Source organism: Macaca fascicularis, chromosome 8, assembly GCF_037993035.2.
Source record: "Macaca fascicularis isolate 582-1 chromosome 8, T2T-MFA8v1.1".
Lineage (NCBI taxonomy): Eukaryota > Metazoa > Chordata > Mammalia > Primates > Cercopithecidae > Macaca > Macaca fascicularis.
In genome coordinates, this window is record NC_088382.1 from 152,620,537 (window position 1) to 152,633,831 (window position 13,295).

A 13,295-nucleotide genomic window follows, 5' to 3' on the forward strand; every position below is an offset into this window, starting at 1 on the left:
GATAACCACCACAGTGTGCTCAGCCCAGAAATGACATGAATGACTTACCCGGAATCATGAGTCTACCAACCCCATCCCATATTTCCATCCCTGCTGGCTGTTTGATGTCTCCAGACTTTCATTATTTCTGTCCTGTTCTAGCTCTGCAACCTTGTCATGACCCACCTGTTTGCCGCCTTTATACACTTTCTTTTGCCCTTCTGCCCCAACTCAGGACACTCTTCCCAGCAACCTGCACCGCTTTTCCTCTTGTGTGTCTTTCCCTGGAGACACCACCGAAGTTTGCAGAGTATCGCCTGCTCTTTGGCTGTGGCTCCACAAAGTGGTTAGTGTCAGATAGGTTCCATCAGTAATGCTCACCTTTCCCCGACTCTTTCTGAAGGCTACTTATGCCCCCTGTATGTCCCAAAGACTTGGGCACTTAGCTGCTCTCTTTGCCCTGAGGCTTTCCTTACCAAAACCTGCATCCCCACATCATGTATTAACAAGAACACCCAAATTAGCCAAATATCCCTGCACCCCTTTGATTCCTTACATCCAGTTGGTCTCTCAAGTTCTGCCCACCCAGAATCACCCTGTATGCTCTGTTCCTGCTGCCTCATCTCAATGCAGGTTTTGCCCCAACCAGTGATGCCACCTCCTTCCATTGCGCTGCACCGCCATTTCCCCTGCTGCAGACGCTGACCCTCCAAGCCATACTCACTCATGCCACTCTTGGCTCAAAGCCTTCCCTGGCGCTCCATTTCCCACTGAAGAAGGTCAAACTCTAGTCATGCTGCATGCTTTGAGGTCATCATCCCTTTGCTCCGTGACTAGAGATGAAAACCCAAATCCAGAGTACCTGGTTCTAACCCCAGCTCTGCCGCTTGCTAGCTGTGTGACCTTGGGCAAGCTATTTAACTTCTCTGTGCCTCAACGTCCTTATCTGTAATTTGGGCCTCATAATGGCACCTACCTCATAAGGTATGGGGGAGGATCAGGTGGGTTTAATACACACAAATCCTTTAAAGTTGTACCTGGTGCCTGGCATGCGCTAGGTAAGTGTTTACCATTTTCATGATCAGAACTCAAGCTCTCTGTCTGGTTCAGACTTATTTTGAGGATGTCAAGGGCCACATTCTCACTAATCCCCTTGGTGGTGGAAAGGTGGGGGTGGGTTGTCTTCCTGGACCTCCCCTTTTCCAGGCTGAGCCAGCAGGTGCTCCACCATGTTCCCAGCACTTGGCTCAGATCATGGTGTTGCAGCATCATGATCTGGGCAGGTTTCTGACTCCTCCCCTGGACCGCAGGCTCTGGACCAGCCCATCCAAGGCTCTCAGGCCCCACACGTGCACCCTAAGGATGGGTGCTTTCAGCCTGACGCACTGGAGTCTTCCGACAGCATGGCCAAGCAGCGTCAGAGTTTTCGTGGTGCTGATGACAATGCACAGCCTTGGCCCCCGAGTCACCCCAGCGGATGGTGAGTCACAGCCTGTCTCCAGGACCAGCCAGGCCTTGAGCTCAGTGGCCCTGGCTGCATCCCACTTTATTTCTGACTCCCAGCCATGCACTCAGCTGTGAGCACACACTTAGGGGACTCTGGACCCTGGCAGTGCCACAGAAGAGTCAGGCCAGGCACTGGGGACGTTGACACGGGCAGTAGGATCTGTCCCTCTCCCTGTGGCTGAGGGGGTGGCTAGGGGTGGAGAGTGAGAGGCAGCCATGAGACGACTGCCCACGGTCCCTGAAGCTGCAGCAGCACACCCCATGCCTCAGCTTCTCCTGCACAGTTAGGAAGCTCCTCTCTGTCTCCCTCCTGGGAGCCACCATCCCCCAGGTTCCCCTCTACTCCCAGTCGCCCATCCAGACACCCCTGAGCTTCCTAGAGTTCTAACCATCTTCTCCACAGTCCAGTGCCATTGCCTAGAAATGGAAGGGCGTGTGGAGGCTGAAAAGCAGAATGGGCCACCAGCCAGTGCTCCAGCCCCGGCACAGGCACTCGCTGTCCATGTGCTTTCTCTGCCTCTGTTTCCTCATCTGCAAAACGACTGTGTCTCTATTTTGCCGATTGCTGTGAGAAACAATGAGATATTTACAAAGCCCTTAGAACAGAGCCTGGCTCAGTCAGTGCTGAAGATATGTTAATTACTATGATTATGATTGTTTCCTAAGCCCTCCTATAGACGCTCCTCTCTTTACCTTCCCCACCTGCCTGCTCTGTCTCTTCTCTCCTCCTCACCTCTCCTTCCCTCTCTTCTCACTCTCTCTCCATCCCCTACTGAGCCCCTCCCCTTCCCGTCATCCCCAGTCCCTTGTCACTTCCCTCTGCCATCTTGGCCTCCAACTCTCCCTCCCAAGATGTGTCCCAGGATCATTCCCTCCGGGATGTTGCCCAACCACCTTCAACCAAAGCAGCTGCAATTTTCTCCTGATTCAAGCCGCATGCCCTCGACACCTCACCATGGACCCGGCTATCAGCCCAGACCCTCTGGTGCCACAGCCCCACAGGCTACAGGGGATGCACTGGCCCTGAATCCACCTCATGACCCGTCTGTCCCCTCCCCACCCCTGCTGCCTCTGCCCAGGCTCAGGCCCCTCCACCTCTGTTCGGACCAGTGCCCAGCCTGCCCCTGGTCTCCTTGCCTCCCCCACTCACTCCCCTCCCATCCCAGGCTGCAGGGCACCTCTGGCCACTTGACAGCCATGCTCAGCTGCAAAGGCTCTTCCCATCGGTCATGAGTGCAGGACGCCATTGTCTTCAGTCACACAGCCAGGGCCCTCCAGGACCCGGCTTCTCTCTATCTTTGTGCATGTTTTGAATGTGTTGTTGTTGTTGCTGCTGCAGTTTGTGTTTTTCACCACTTAAAAGTGAAGCATAACACCTGAGCAGATGGTGCCTGCAACACCCTTACCTCAAGTGTGTAGTTCCCTGAATTCTTGCACACGAATATGTAAGGTCAGCCAAGAGAAAGGACAAGAGATAGAGACCCAAGTTCAGGCAAGTGAGTTTATTGAATCTGCCGGCTGCTCCATTACAGGCAGAGGAGGCAGCCCTGAGCCTACACAATGAGGGGTTTACATGGGGGAGAGAGGCCCTGGGGTCATTGGTTGGTCGACTCTGCCACACACCACCTGGTGACGTTCATGCTACCAGGGAGTGCGGGTAAAGTTTGCTTATGCCTCCCACGACATCCCGTGTGGTCTCCATGGTTTGTAATTGGGATTTGCTTTATAGCTGCAAGGCCTGACAGGTAAAGTCTGCTGGCGCCACCGCGGCATCTAGATAAGGGCTCAGAAGTGTAAAGAGGCTGGGGCAGCACAGAGAGGAGCTGCAGAGTGGGGAGGGGCGGGCAGCACCAAGAAGCTTCTTGGGGCAGTTTGTCCCTAACAGTATACACCTATGCGACCACTCCTGCGTTCCCTTGTGCCACCCCCACCTGAAGTGGCCACCGTTCTGACTTCCATGGCTGATAGCTAATGGTCTTTTCTGCTTTTGAATTTTCTATCAGTGGAGTCGCACAGGATGCCCTCCGTCACATGCTCAGCATCCCGTCTGCAAGGTGCACCCATGCTGGCGTGCGCGTCGGTACCATGTTCTTTTTCTGTTGCTGAGTAGCGTTCCATCTGATGAATATCCACAACTTATTTATCTTGTCTTCTGTCAGTGGACAGCTGTGTCATTTCCAGACTGGGAATTAACACACTTACAAAAGTCTCTTTGTGGACACACATTTTCATTTCCCCGGGCTGTGTACCTGGGGTGGAATTGCTGGACATGGAAGGCACCTATTGAGCTTGGGTAGATGTGGCCACAGCGTCCCCAAAGCGGCCCTACTGTGCTGCTCTCCCCACAGCAAAGCAGAGCGCTCCAGCTGCTCTACGACACTCTACAGCGCAGGGGAACTGTGAGGGTTTCCTCTGCCACTCACCGGACGGGCCCTGGGCCTGTGCCAGGTGCAGGGGCAGAGGGACAGGATTGCCAGACTTAGCCAAAGTGAAGAAACATAGGACACCCCATTAATTTTGAATTTTTAAAATATTGCGTGAGACATGCTTGTACTAAAAATCATTTGTTGTTCACCTGAAATTCGACTTTGCCTGGGCACCCTGTCTGATGGGGCAGGGCTCTGAGAGGCCATCAGGGACCCCGTCCTTACACCCTCACAGGAGAGGGCTCGAAAGCCCTTCAATGGGCAGGTGAGACTCTAACACAGGCGGAGAGAGCCCTGGGACTCTGTGGGACTCTGGCTTTGCGTCTGGCACACTCACCACACCCCCGCAGGCTTCTCTCCTGGGCCAGTCCCCCATGGCCCCTCTCAGCCTGAGCCTCCTTTGCCGCAGGCCCAGGTCCAGGGGCCCAGGGTTTTGCTTTTCCTCTGTGGGGCTGCACCAGCCTCCCTGCGCACGGCCACGTCACACTCCTCCGTTAGTGCCAAGGCCACAGGATGACTTCAGGCCTTTGAAAGAGTACAGCAGGCACAGGCAAGGCTGTCGGAACATACGGGGCCTCCTGGGGGACTTTAATGAAGGAAGGCTCATAATCTGATTTATGATTTACAGTCACGTGGGCAATAAAGCTGTAGTTTTGGGGGAAAAAATAGAAGACAGTGTTTATTTCATTTTCATTGACCCACATCCCTGATCCAGGTGCCTCCAGAGGAGGAAACCCCACCCCTCATCCCGGGTCAAGAGACCCTTCCTGCGAGCAGGTGTCGCCCTGAGGCCCTGAGGAGGAAGTTCCCACCTGGAAGGCGCCACAGGTGAAAAACCCCACCGGTGACCTCAGACCAGGGTCTGTGGGTGGTGCTAGATCCCTGCCTGCCTGCACCTTCACCCCGTGTGGGCAGCAGGCTGCTGTCAGGGAGGAGGCCTGACCTAGGAGGCCAGGGATGGGAACTTGTGGGGTGCCACCCCCAAAACTAGGGAAGCTGTGGGCCTCCAAGAGCTCTGGGGACGAGCTCAGAAAGAAGTCATATCCAGAGAGTTCTGGAACATTCCAGAATCCAGCCAGGGTGCTCCTTTGATTTTTTGGTCTGGGTCTTCCAAGAAGCAGCAAGTAGGCTGCAGGGCAGCGCATGTTTCTGGTGGAATGCGGACCACTGCTCCCCACTGGGAGGTGGAGTGGGCAGGACCATAGGGGAGAGAGAGCGTGCCCCACAGAGGGGACAGGCCATGGGAGGGGCAGCAGAGGCCCTTGCCTACAGGCAGGGGTTTCCGTCCTTCCCATCTCAGGTGACTTAACGCTTCAGATAGCAGGATAAAGGCACACACCACTTCCCAGGCACTCTCCAGGGCAGCTGCCGCCAGCCGTCAGGCCTGCTGACTCATCCTTTCCAGGTTCCTTTATGGGAATGCAATCACTTAAGGGTGTGGAGTCTCATTTATTTTCAATTTTGCTCCAAATTTCACACATTTTGTACATGGGTCACTTAACGCACATCTTGGAGAACTTATTTTAAAATTGCTGACCATCGGGCTGGTTGATGGTAATTTATTTAACTAGTCTCCTACCGATGGACATTTTGGTGGTTTTCTGTCTTTTGCCCTGCAACCAATACTGCAACCAATAAGCCAATGTTTCCATAATTCACGTGTGAGAGTAAGTCTGGGAGATGTTCTGGGGCAGGCCTGCTGGTTCAATGAATCTACAAAAAAAAAAAATTCTTAGAACTAGTAAGTTTAGCAATGTCACAGGATACAAGATTAACACACAAAACTCAATTATGTTTTATATACTAACAATGAACAAGAGGAAATAGAAATGAAAGGCAGAATACTTTTTGCAGTTACTCCAAAGGAAATTAAAAAAAGAACATGTACAGTATCTGTGTGCTGAAACTTATAAAATGCTATTGAAATAAGAAAAAAAAAAACCTAAATCGATGGAGATACAGGCTGTCAGTGGATTGGAAGACTCAACATAGGAAAGGTGTCAGTTCTCTCCAACTTGACATACTTTAAATGCAATCCCTATCAAAAGCCCAGCAAAAGCTGTTCTACATATAGATGAGATTATTCTAAAATGTGTATGAAAAGGCAAAGGAACTAGAATAGCTAAAATAACTCTTAAAAAATGGAAGAAATTATTCTATCTAGTTTCATGACTTATCGTATAGCTACTGTAATGAAGACTGTGGACCTGGCGGAGGAACACACACATAGATGGATGGAACAGAACAGGGAGCCTAGAAACAGCCCCTCACAGTGCAGCCAGTGGATGCTTGGCAGAGGTAAAAAGCAATTTAATGGAGGAAGGAGAGTCATATTAACAACTGTCCTGAAACAACTGGCTATCCATAGGTAACCTCGACCTAAACTACTTATACAAGAATTAACTCAAAACAACTCCTAGATTGAAATGGAAAATACTAAACTATTGAAATATTTGTAAACCACATATCTGGTAAAGAACTAATACCTAGAATATAGCTCTGTCTTAATCTGTTTTCTGTTGTTTATAACAGAATACCTGGAACTAGGTAATTTATAAAGAAAAAGAATTCCTGGTTGAGGGTGCTGGCTCACACCTGTAATCCCAGCACTTTGGGAGGCCGAGGCGGGTTGATCATCTGAGGTCAGGAGTTTGAGACCAGCCTGGCTAACATGGAGAAACCCCGTCTCTACTAAAACTACAAAAATTAGCTGTGCGTGGTAGCACACACCTGTAATCCCAGCTACTCGGGAGGCTGAGGCAGGAGAATCGCTTGAACCCAGGAGGCAGAAGTTGCAGTGAGCCGAGATTGTGTCACTGCACTCCAGCCTGGGCAAAAGGAGCAAAACTCCGTCTCAAAAAGGAAAGAAAGAAAAGAAAAGAAAAGAAGAAAAGAAAAGAAAGAGAAAGAGAAGGAGAAGGAAAGAAAGAAGAAAGAAAGAAAGAAAGAAAGAAAGAAAGAAAGAAAGAAAGAAAGAAAGAAAGAAAGAAAGAAAGAAAGAAAGAAAGAAAGAAAGAAAAGAAAGAAAAAGAAAGAAAAGAAAAGAAAAGAGAAAAGAAAAGAAAAGAAAGAAAGAGAGAAAGAAAGAAGTTTCAGTTAAGGAGGCTGCGATGTCTAAGGGTAAGGGGCTGCATCTGGTGAGGGCCTTCTGGCTGGTGGGGACTCTCTGTAGGGTCCCCAGGGAATGCAGGGCGACCCAGGGCAAGGGGGCTGAGTGTGCTCCCATGCCTGCTCAGTTTTCTCTTCCTCTTCTTATAAAGACACCAGTCCCGTTCCATGATAACTCACTAATTCATTAACCCATTAATCTATTAATCCATTAACCCGTGAATGGGTTTAATCCGTTCACAAGCACAGAGCCCTTATGACCCAACCACCTCTTAAAGGCCCGCTGCTGTGTACTGCCTCAATGGAGATCACATGAGTTTCGGAGAGACAAACATTCAAACCGCAGTGAGCTCTAGATTCTAGATACTAGCTCTTATATATACTCTCTAAACCCAACAGGAAAAAAAAAAAAAAAAAAAAACTCCAACAATTCAATCAGAAAATTGTCAGAAAAAGAAACACGGAAAATTTTTCACTGAAGAGGAAATACAGAGAACAAGCCAATGAGGAGATGTCAACACAATTAGCCATTAGGGAAAAAGGCAAATTAAAACTGCAATAAGATCCTACTACACACCTATCAGAATGGCTAAAATAAAATAGCAACCTCACCAAATGCTGGTGAAGAAGTGGACAGACTGGATGGCTCATTCGTCGCTGGAGGGAATGTGAAACGGTACAACTACTCTGGAAAACAGCTTGGCATTTTCTTTAAAAACACAAAGTACACGAGCCAGGCGCAGTGGTTGATGCCTGTAATCCCAGCTCCTATTTAAGATGGAGTTGCTCTGGTTCACACACCTCTGACACAGGAAGTTGCAAAGACTGTCCAGAGAGATCCCAGTTCCCCCAGTGGTTACATCTTCCCTTCTAGAGTAGAATGTGACAATCAGGATATTGACATGATACAATGTGCCCCGAGCTCCAGGAACTCCATGCCTGTGTCATTTCTACAGCCATCACCTCATTCAATATGCAGAGCCCTTCCATCGCTGCAGACACCCTCCCTTGTGCTATGCCTTTGTGGCCATGGCTGCCCTCCTCACACACCACTAACTCCTGGCAACTTCTAAATTGTCCTCTATCACTACAGTTTTGTCATGGGAAGGTTACTTACATGGAGCCATAGTTTGTAGCATTTGAGATGGAGATTTTATGTCCTTGGGAGCTTGACCTTTTAACCATGTGGCAGTACTTTCTTTTGGTCTCCGCCTTCGGGGAACAGGAATTTTAGGGTTCATGTCATAGTTAGCTCTAAAAACCATATTAAACAGTTAAAAGCCTTTGCAAGCTCAAAGTTAACTACTCAAGACTCCCTCTGGGAAGAGAACTGGATACCACCTTGTGCTGTAGCTCAGTAGCCAAGGCTTTGCTCTTTCACGGTAGCAGTCCGGGTTCAATTTCCCCACAGGAAGTCAGTCATTTCTGGTTTAATATCTTGTCTATTATCTGCTCCTCTGCAGACCGTCTTAAATCTTCCTTTCTCTAAGCACCTGGGACATTACCTTTGGTAAGTTCAAAAGCCAGAAATATCGGCCATTTGGCATAAGAAATTCTAAAAAGACTTTAATATTAAAGAGTGCTATGGTTAAAATCAGGTTTATTTAAAAGTGGATATTCAAGCTCTTACAGCCTGGACTCCCTGGGAAAAACAGGAGGCACCAGAGACCCTTTTTCTGGCCCTGTTCTTCCAAGGGCTCCACCCTAAAGCTGGTAATCCAATTAAAAAATTTAAAAACTGGCAAATGAAAAATCTTACAACTCCTGTGGTAATCTTCTGTCTTTCTGTGTAGCTACATATGTGTTCTGTGTAACATCTATATTAAAAAAACTACTTAATTGGCTTACACAAAAATAAGCACTTATATCAAATATTTTGAAAGCAAAATAAAAACTGTTATGTCTTTTAGTTCATGTAACTTTAGAAATCTTTGGGAAATAAAAAACAGCTTTAATAATTGTTGATAAAACCATTTAGTCTAAAGTATGCAGGTCAGATATTAAGTTGGCTAAATGCTTTGAGGTCATAAACTGCTTCTGTAACTTTTAAAAATTGTTCAATTTACCTACCTTAAAGCCATTAGATTCTAGATAAGGCCTGGGGACATGTAGAATTAGCCATGCTCCCTAGCTGTACAAAGATTTTAAAGAAAGAAATGTTATATGAGAAGGATCTTGTATGGCAAATTCTTGTCCTAAAGTAAAATGACTGAGTGTTTAAAAGGAGGGATGTTTAGGGCAAGTCAGAAAGTCCAAAAATGTCTCAAGTGGTCTGTGTAAGTCATGAAAGGATTTGTGAAGGGAAATTTACGCAAGAAATGTTCTACAATTCAAAGGTTATTGGGCTTCTTAAGTGCTTCATAAAATGCCACTATGACTCTTACTGTACAATTTGCCTGCTTCAGTAAGATAAGGCCTGGGGACATGTGGAGTTAGTCACGTCCCTAGCTATGCTGGAGTATCAGCCCTTATCTATACCTCTGCCTGGTATGTCCTAGGCTAGGCTCCACATCTAGTAGACAATATAAAATTGCTTACTAACCAGGGTTTTCACCAAAAGTAAGAGTCACTAAAAGTTAACATTGTAACATGTAATTGAGACTACTGAAAAAACCAGCTTTACATGGAAGGTGTGTAAGGAAAGTAGAATATACTTTTGGTAAAAGGTTAGAAGAAGGCATGGGAATGTGAATGTTTTTTGCCTAAAGGGTTAAAGAATTGTTGTAAGTTAGGTAGAATAAAGCTAAAGGTTTGAACAGTTGTGGAAGGTTTGTAAAAACTTAATTGTAAAAGAGATTCTGTGTGTATACATTGGCTAAATTAAATGGGTATTATTTAGTTTTTATATAAATCGAACATTGGAATAAAAGCACAACAGGTTTTTCTTAAAGCAAAAACAACTTTATAATCTGCTCTTTAACAAAAACTTGTAAAGGATTATAAAAGGTTTATGAGGATCTTACCTTATGGTCAAACGGATTAAGATTGGACAGATTTATTTATAAGGTTTTATTAAGAACTGAGTTTGACCCAGCACTTTGGGAGGCCGAGACGGGCGGATCACGAGGTCAGCAGATCGAGACCATCCTGGCTAACACGGTGAAACCCCGTCTCTACTAAAAATACAAAAAACTAGCCGGGCGAGGTGGCGGGCGCCTGTAGTCACAGCTACTTGGGAGGCTGAGGCAGGAGAATGGCTTAAACCTGGGAGGCAGAGCTTGCAGTGAGCTGAGATCCGGCCACTGCACTCCAGCCTGGGTGACAGAGCGAGACTCCGTCTCAAAAAAAAAAAAAAAAAAAGAACCGAGTTTGACATCAATAATGCACTAATACAACAGTGACATTTGGCTTATTTGGTACAAAAATCCTACAGGAAGCACTGTCCTGTATAAAATGGTGTTTGGTTTTCTCTGGGCAGTATTTGTATAAATGTGTTATTGGTATATATTCCAAAATTATGGGCAACTCCTATAATCCCAATATGACAGTGTACATTATCAGTAATAATTATAATTGTTACACAAAATCATTCTATGCCATAGTGATAACAAATTTCCTTGTCAATTGTTTATTTGACTGAGGCTGCCCTAAAACATTTTGTCGGCCACAGACAATTGTTACCTTGTTTTAGTCCTCTTTAAAAGTGGTTTAAAATCAATTATAGAACTCTAACAGGCGTTTTTGTTGTTCTTGTTGTTTGTTTGTTTGTTTGTTTTTCTGAGACGGAGTCTCACTCTATTGCCCAGGCTGGAGTGCAGTGGTGTGATCTCAGCTCACTGCAACCTCTGCCTCCTAGGTTCAAGCAATTCTTCTGCCTCAGCCTCCCGAGTAGCTGGGATTACAGGAATGCGCCACCATGCCTGGTTACTTATTATTATTATTATTATTTTTAGTACAGATAGGGTTTCACCATGTTGGACAGGCTGGTCTTGAACTCCTGACCTTGAGTGATCCCCCTGCCTTGGCCTCCCCAAGTGCTGGGATTACAGGTGTAAGCCACCATGCCTAGCCTAACAGGCATTCTTAAATGTAGGTTTTCTAATAACTTTGGAAATTGTAACATCAGAATAGAGGAAAAACTTGTAGGACTCTCATGGAGAGCTAAAATGTTCATAAATATCAAGCAAAACAGGAATTAACTAAATTCACTAAACCAATAAAAAAAGGAAGTAATCTTTTAAACTTTGCTTAAAACATTGCTGATCCTTTGTTTTGTTTTTCAAAGTCAAGGAAACTTTTCTTTTGAGCTATTTACAGCTTTTAACAGTTGAGTATGTATCCGCCTATAAACAAAATGTGGAGTATATTTGTTTCTCTCTACCTAATTTCCCAGAATTTGTAAACTAGTTGTGAGTACTCTTAACTTATGGCAATATAGTTATTTGCATAGGTGCAATAAGAATCTGTTTTCTTTTGTAACAGGACACAGTGGGAGAAATTGGTGATTTTGTCAAGGCTTTGACTGGAATAGTGTGTTTTCCTTTAGGGAACTAAACTTGACTTATAGAGCAATAAAATCCCTTTAGGGAACTGACCTTATACCTTTCCTACAACAGTCCCTGTGCAGGGTTTCTAACCTGTGGTGAGTGAAGAATGTCACTTTCTGACAGGTCCAGGAGCCCCAAGTTATCCTGGGACATCAAGAGGAAAAAAATGTACCTAACTCATAGATATTCAAGGGTAAAAACCCATGGCTGGGCTCGGCTTTTAAAAAGTCTTATCTGAGATTCCTTATGAAACAGAGTTCCATCAAAGCCAATTTAAAAGGAGCTTATGTGAAAAATAATTACTGTTGCTGAACTTTATACAAATAATCAGGCCAAGTATAATAACGCGAATCAGTCTTACCATAATTTGTCTTCAGTAAAAATGGAAAACTGGAGAGAAAAGTATTATGTTTCAAGAACTATGGTACACTTGTTATTAAATTCTAGTCTCATCTGTTGTTTTTAAGTTTGTTTCTGCAATGTAAGCTAACCTTGCTTATTCCTGTGAATCAACCAGTGATCTCTGACTGCTGCTCAGAAGAAAAAAGAGGGATGGGAAATGTACAAATCTGGATTGGTATCCCAATTCTGGGCACATTACAATCAGCTAACAACCCCATACCAGCTTAGTTCCAACAGTTGCCCAGTTCATCAAAAGCCTTCTAATTAAATTTACTTGGCATAACTTTACTTATTTTGCTTTACTCTTGGGGAATATGTTGCTGTTATACCCTTTGTATAGAAATACAGGACAAGCTTACTGAATGTTTTCTTAAACACTTATTAATCTTCCAGATACTACCTTTCGTCAAAACTCAAGAGTTATGAACGGACTTACCATACTGTTGCTTTCTGACTGAGCTCCTCTCTACTCTGAATGCAAGAGATTCTCATAGTTAGACAGGAATATCATTGCCCCCATTCAGCCTGAAGAAGTTACAGAAGATGGATCTCCATCCCTCTGCAATCCTTAGGAATAAGGATTCTCTTGTAAAAGGGAAGGGGAAAATGTCATAAGTGTGTGAACCAGAGCAACTCCATCTTAAACAGGAGCTGGGTCAAATGAGGATAAAACCTACTGGGCTGCATTTCTAGAGAGTTAAGGCATTCTAAGTCACAGGATGAGACAGGAGGTCGGCACAAAATACAGGTCATCAACACCTTGCTGACAAAACAGGTTGCAGTAAAGGAGCCGGCCAAAACCCACCAAAACCACAATGGCCATGACAGTGACCTCTGGTCGTCCTCACTGCTACACTCCCATCAGTGCCATGACAGTTTATAAATGCCATGGCAACGTCAGGAAGTTACCCCATATGATTTGAAAAGGGGAGGCATGAATAATCCACCCCCTTGTTTAGCATATCGTCAGGAAATAACCATGAAAATGGGGGCAGCCAGCAGCCCTCAGGGATGCTCTATGGAGTAACCATTCTTTTATTCCTTTACCTTCTTTTTTTTTTTGAGACGGAGTCTCGCTCTGTCACCCAGACTAGAGTACAGTGGCGCAATCTCGGCTCCCTGCAAGCTCCGCCTCCCAGGTTTGCGCCATTCTGCCTCAGTCTCCTGAGTAGCTGGGACTACAGGTGCCCACCACCATGCCTGGCTAATGTTTTTGTAATTTTAGTAGAGACAGGGTTTCACCGTGTTAGCCAGGATGGTCTTGATCTCCTGACCTCGTGATCCGCCTGCCTCAGCCTCCCAAAGTGCTGGGATTACAGGCGTGAGCCACCGCGCCCAGTCTCCTTTACTTTCTTAACCAACTTGCTTTCACTTTGCACTGTGTACT

At 45.9% G+C, this 13,295-nt stretch overlaps 1 protein-coding gene across 2 annotated transcripts; it reads right to left on the minus strand.

Moving 5' to 3' along the window:
- Window positions 1-2,972: 2,972 nt before the first annotated feature.
- On the minus strand, window positions 2,973-9,023 carry LOC107130734 (uncharacterized). 2 transcript variants are annotated; one of them, XM_065519719.1, is made up of 3 exons: window positions 8,361-9,023; window positions 7,632-8,231; window positions 2,973-6,199 (listed from the first exon to the last, which is right to left on the minus strand). In XM_065519719.1, exon 3 carries the CDS (start codon window positions 5,204-5,206, stop codon window positions 4,655-4,657), a length of 552 nt encoding a protein of 183 aa, XP_065375791.1. In that variant the 5' UTR covers window positions 5,207-6,199; window positions 7,632-8,231; window positions 8,361-9,023; the 3' UTR covers window positions 2,973-4,654. The 2 variants fall into 2 exon arrangements, with proteins under 2 accessions (XP_065375791.1, XP_015310921.2); XM_015455435.3 differs by lacking the exon at window positions 8,361-9,023 and having other exon boundaries at window positions 7,632-8,351.
- Between the last annotated feature and the right edge of the window lie 4,272 nt (window positions 9,024-13,295).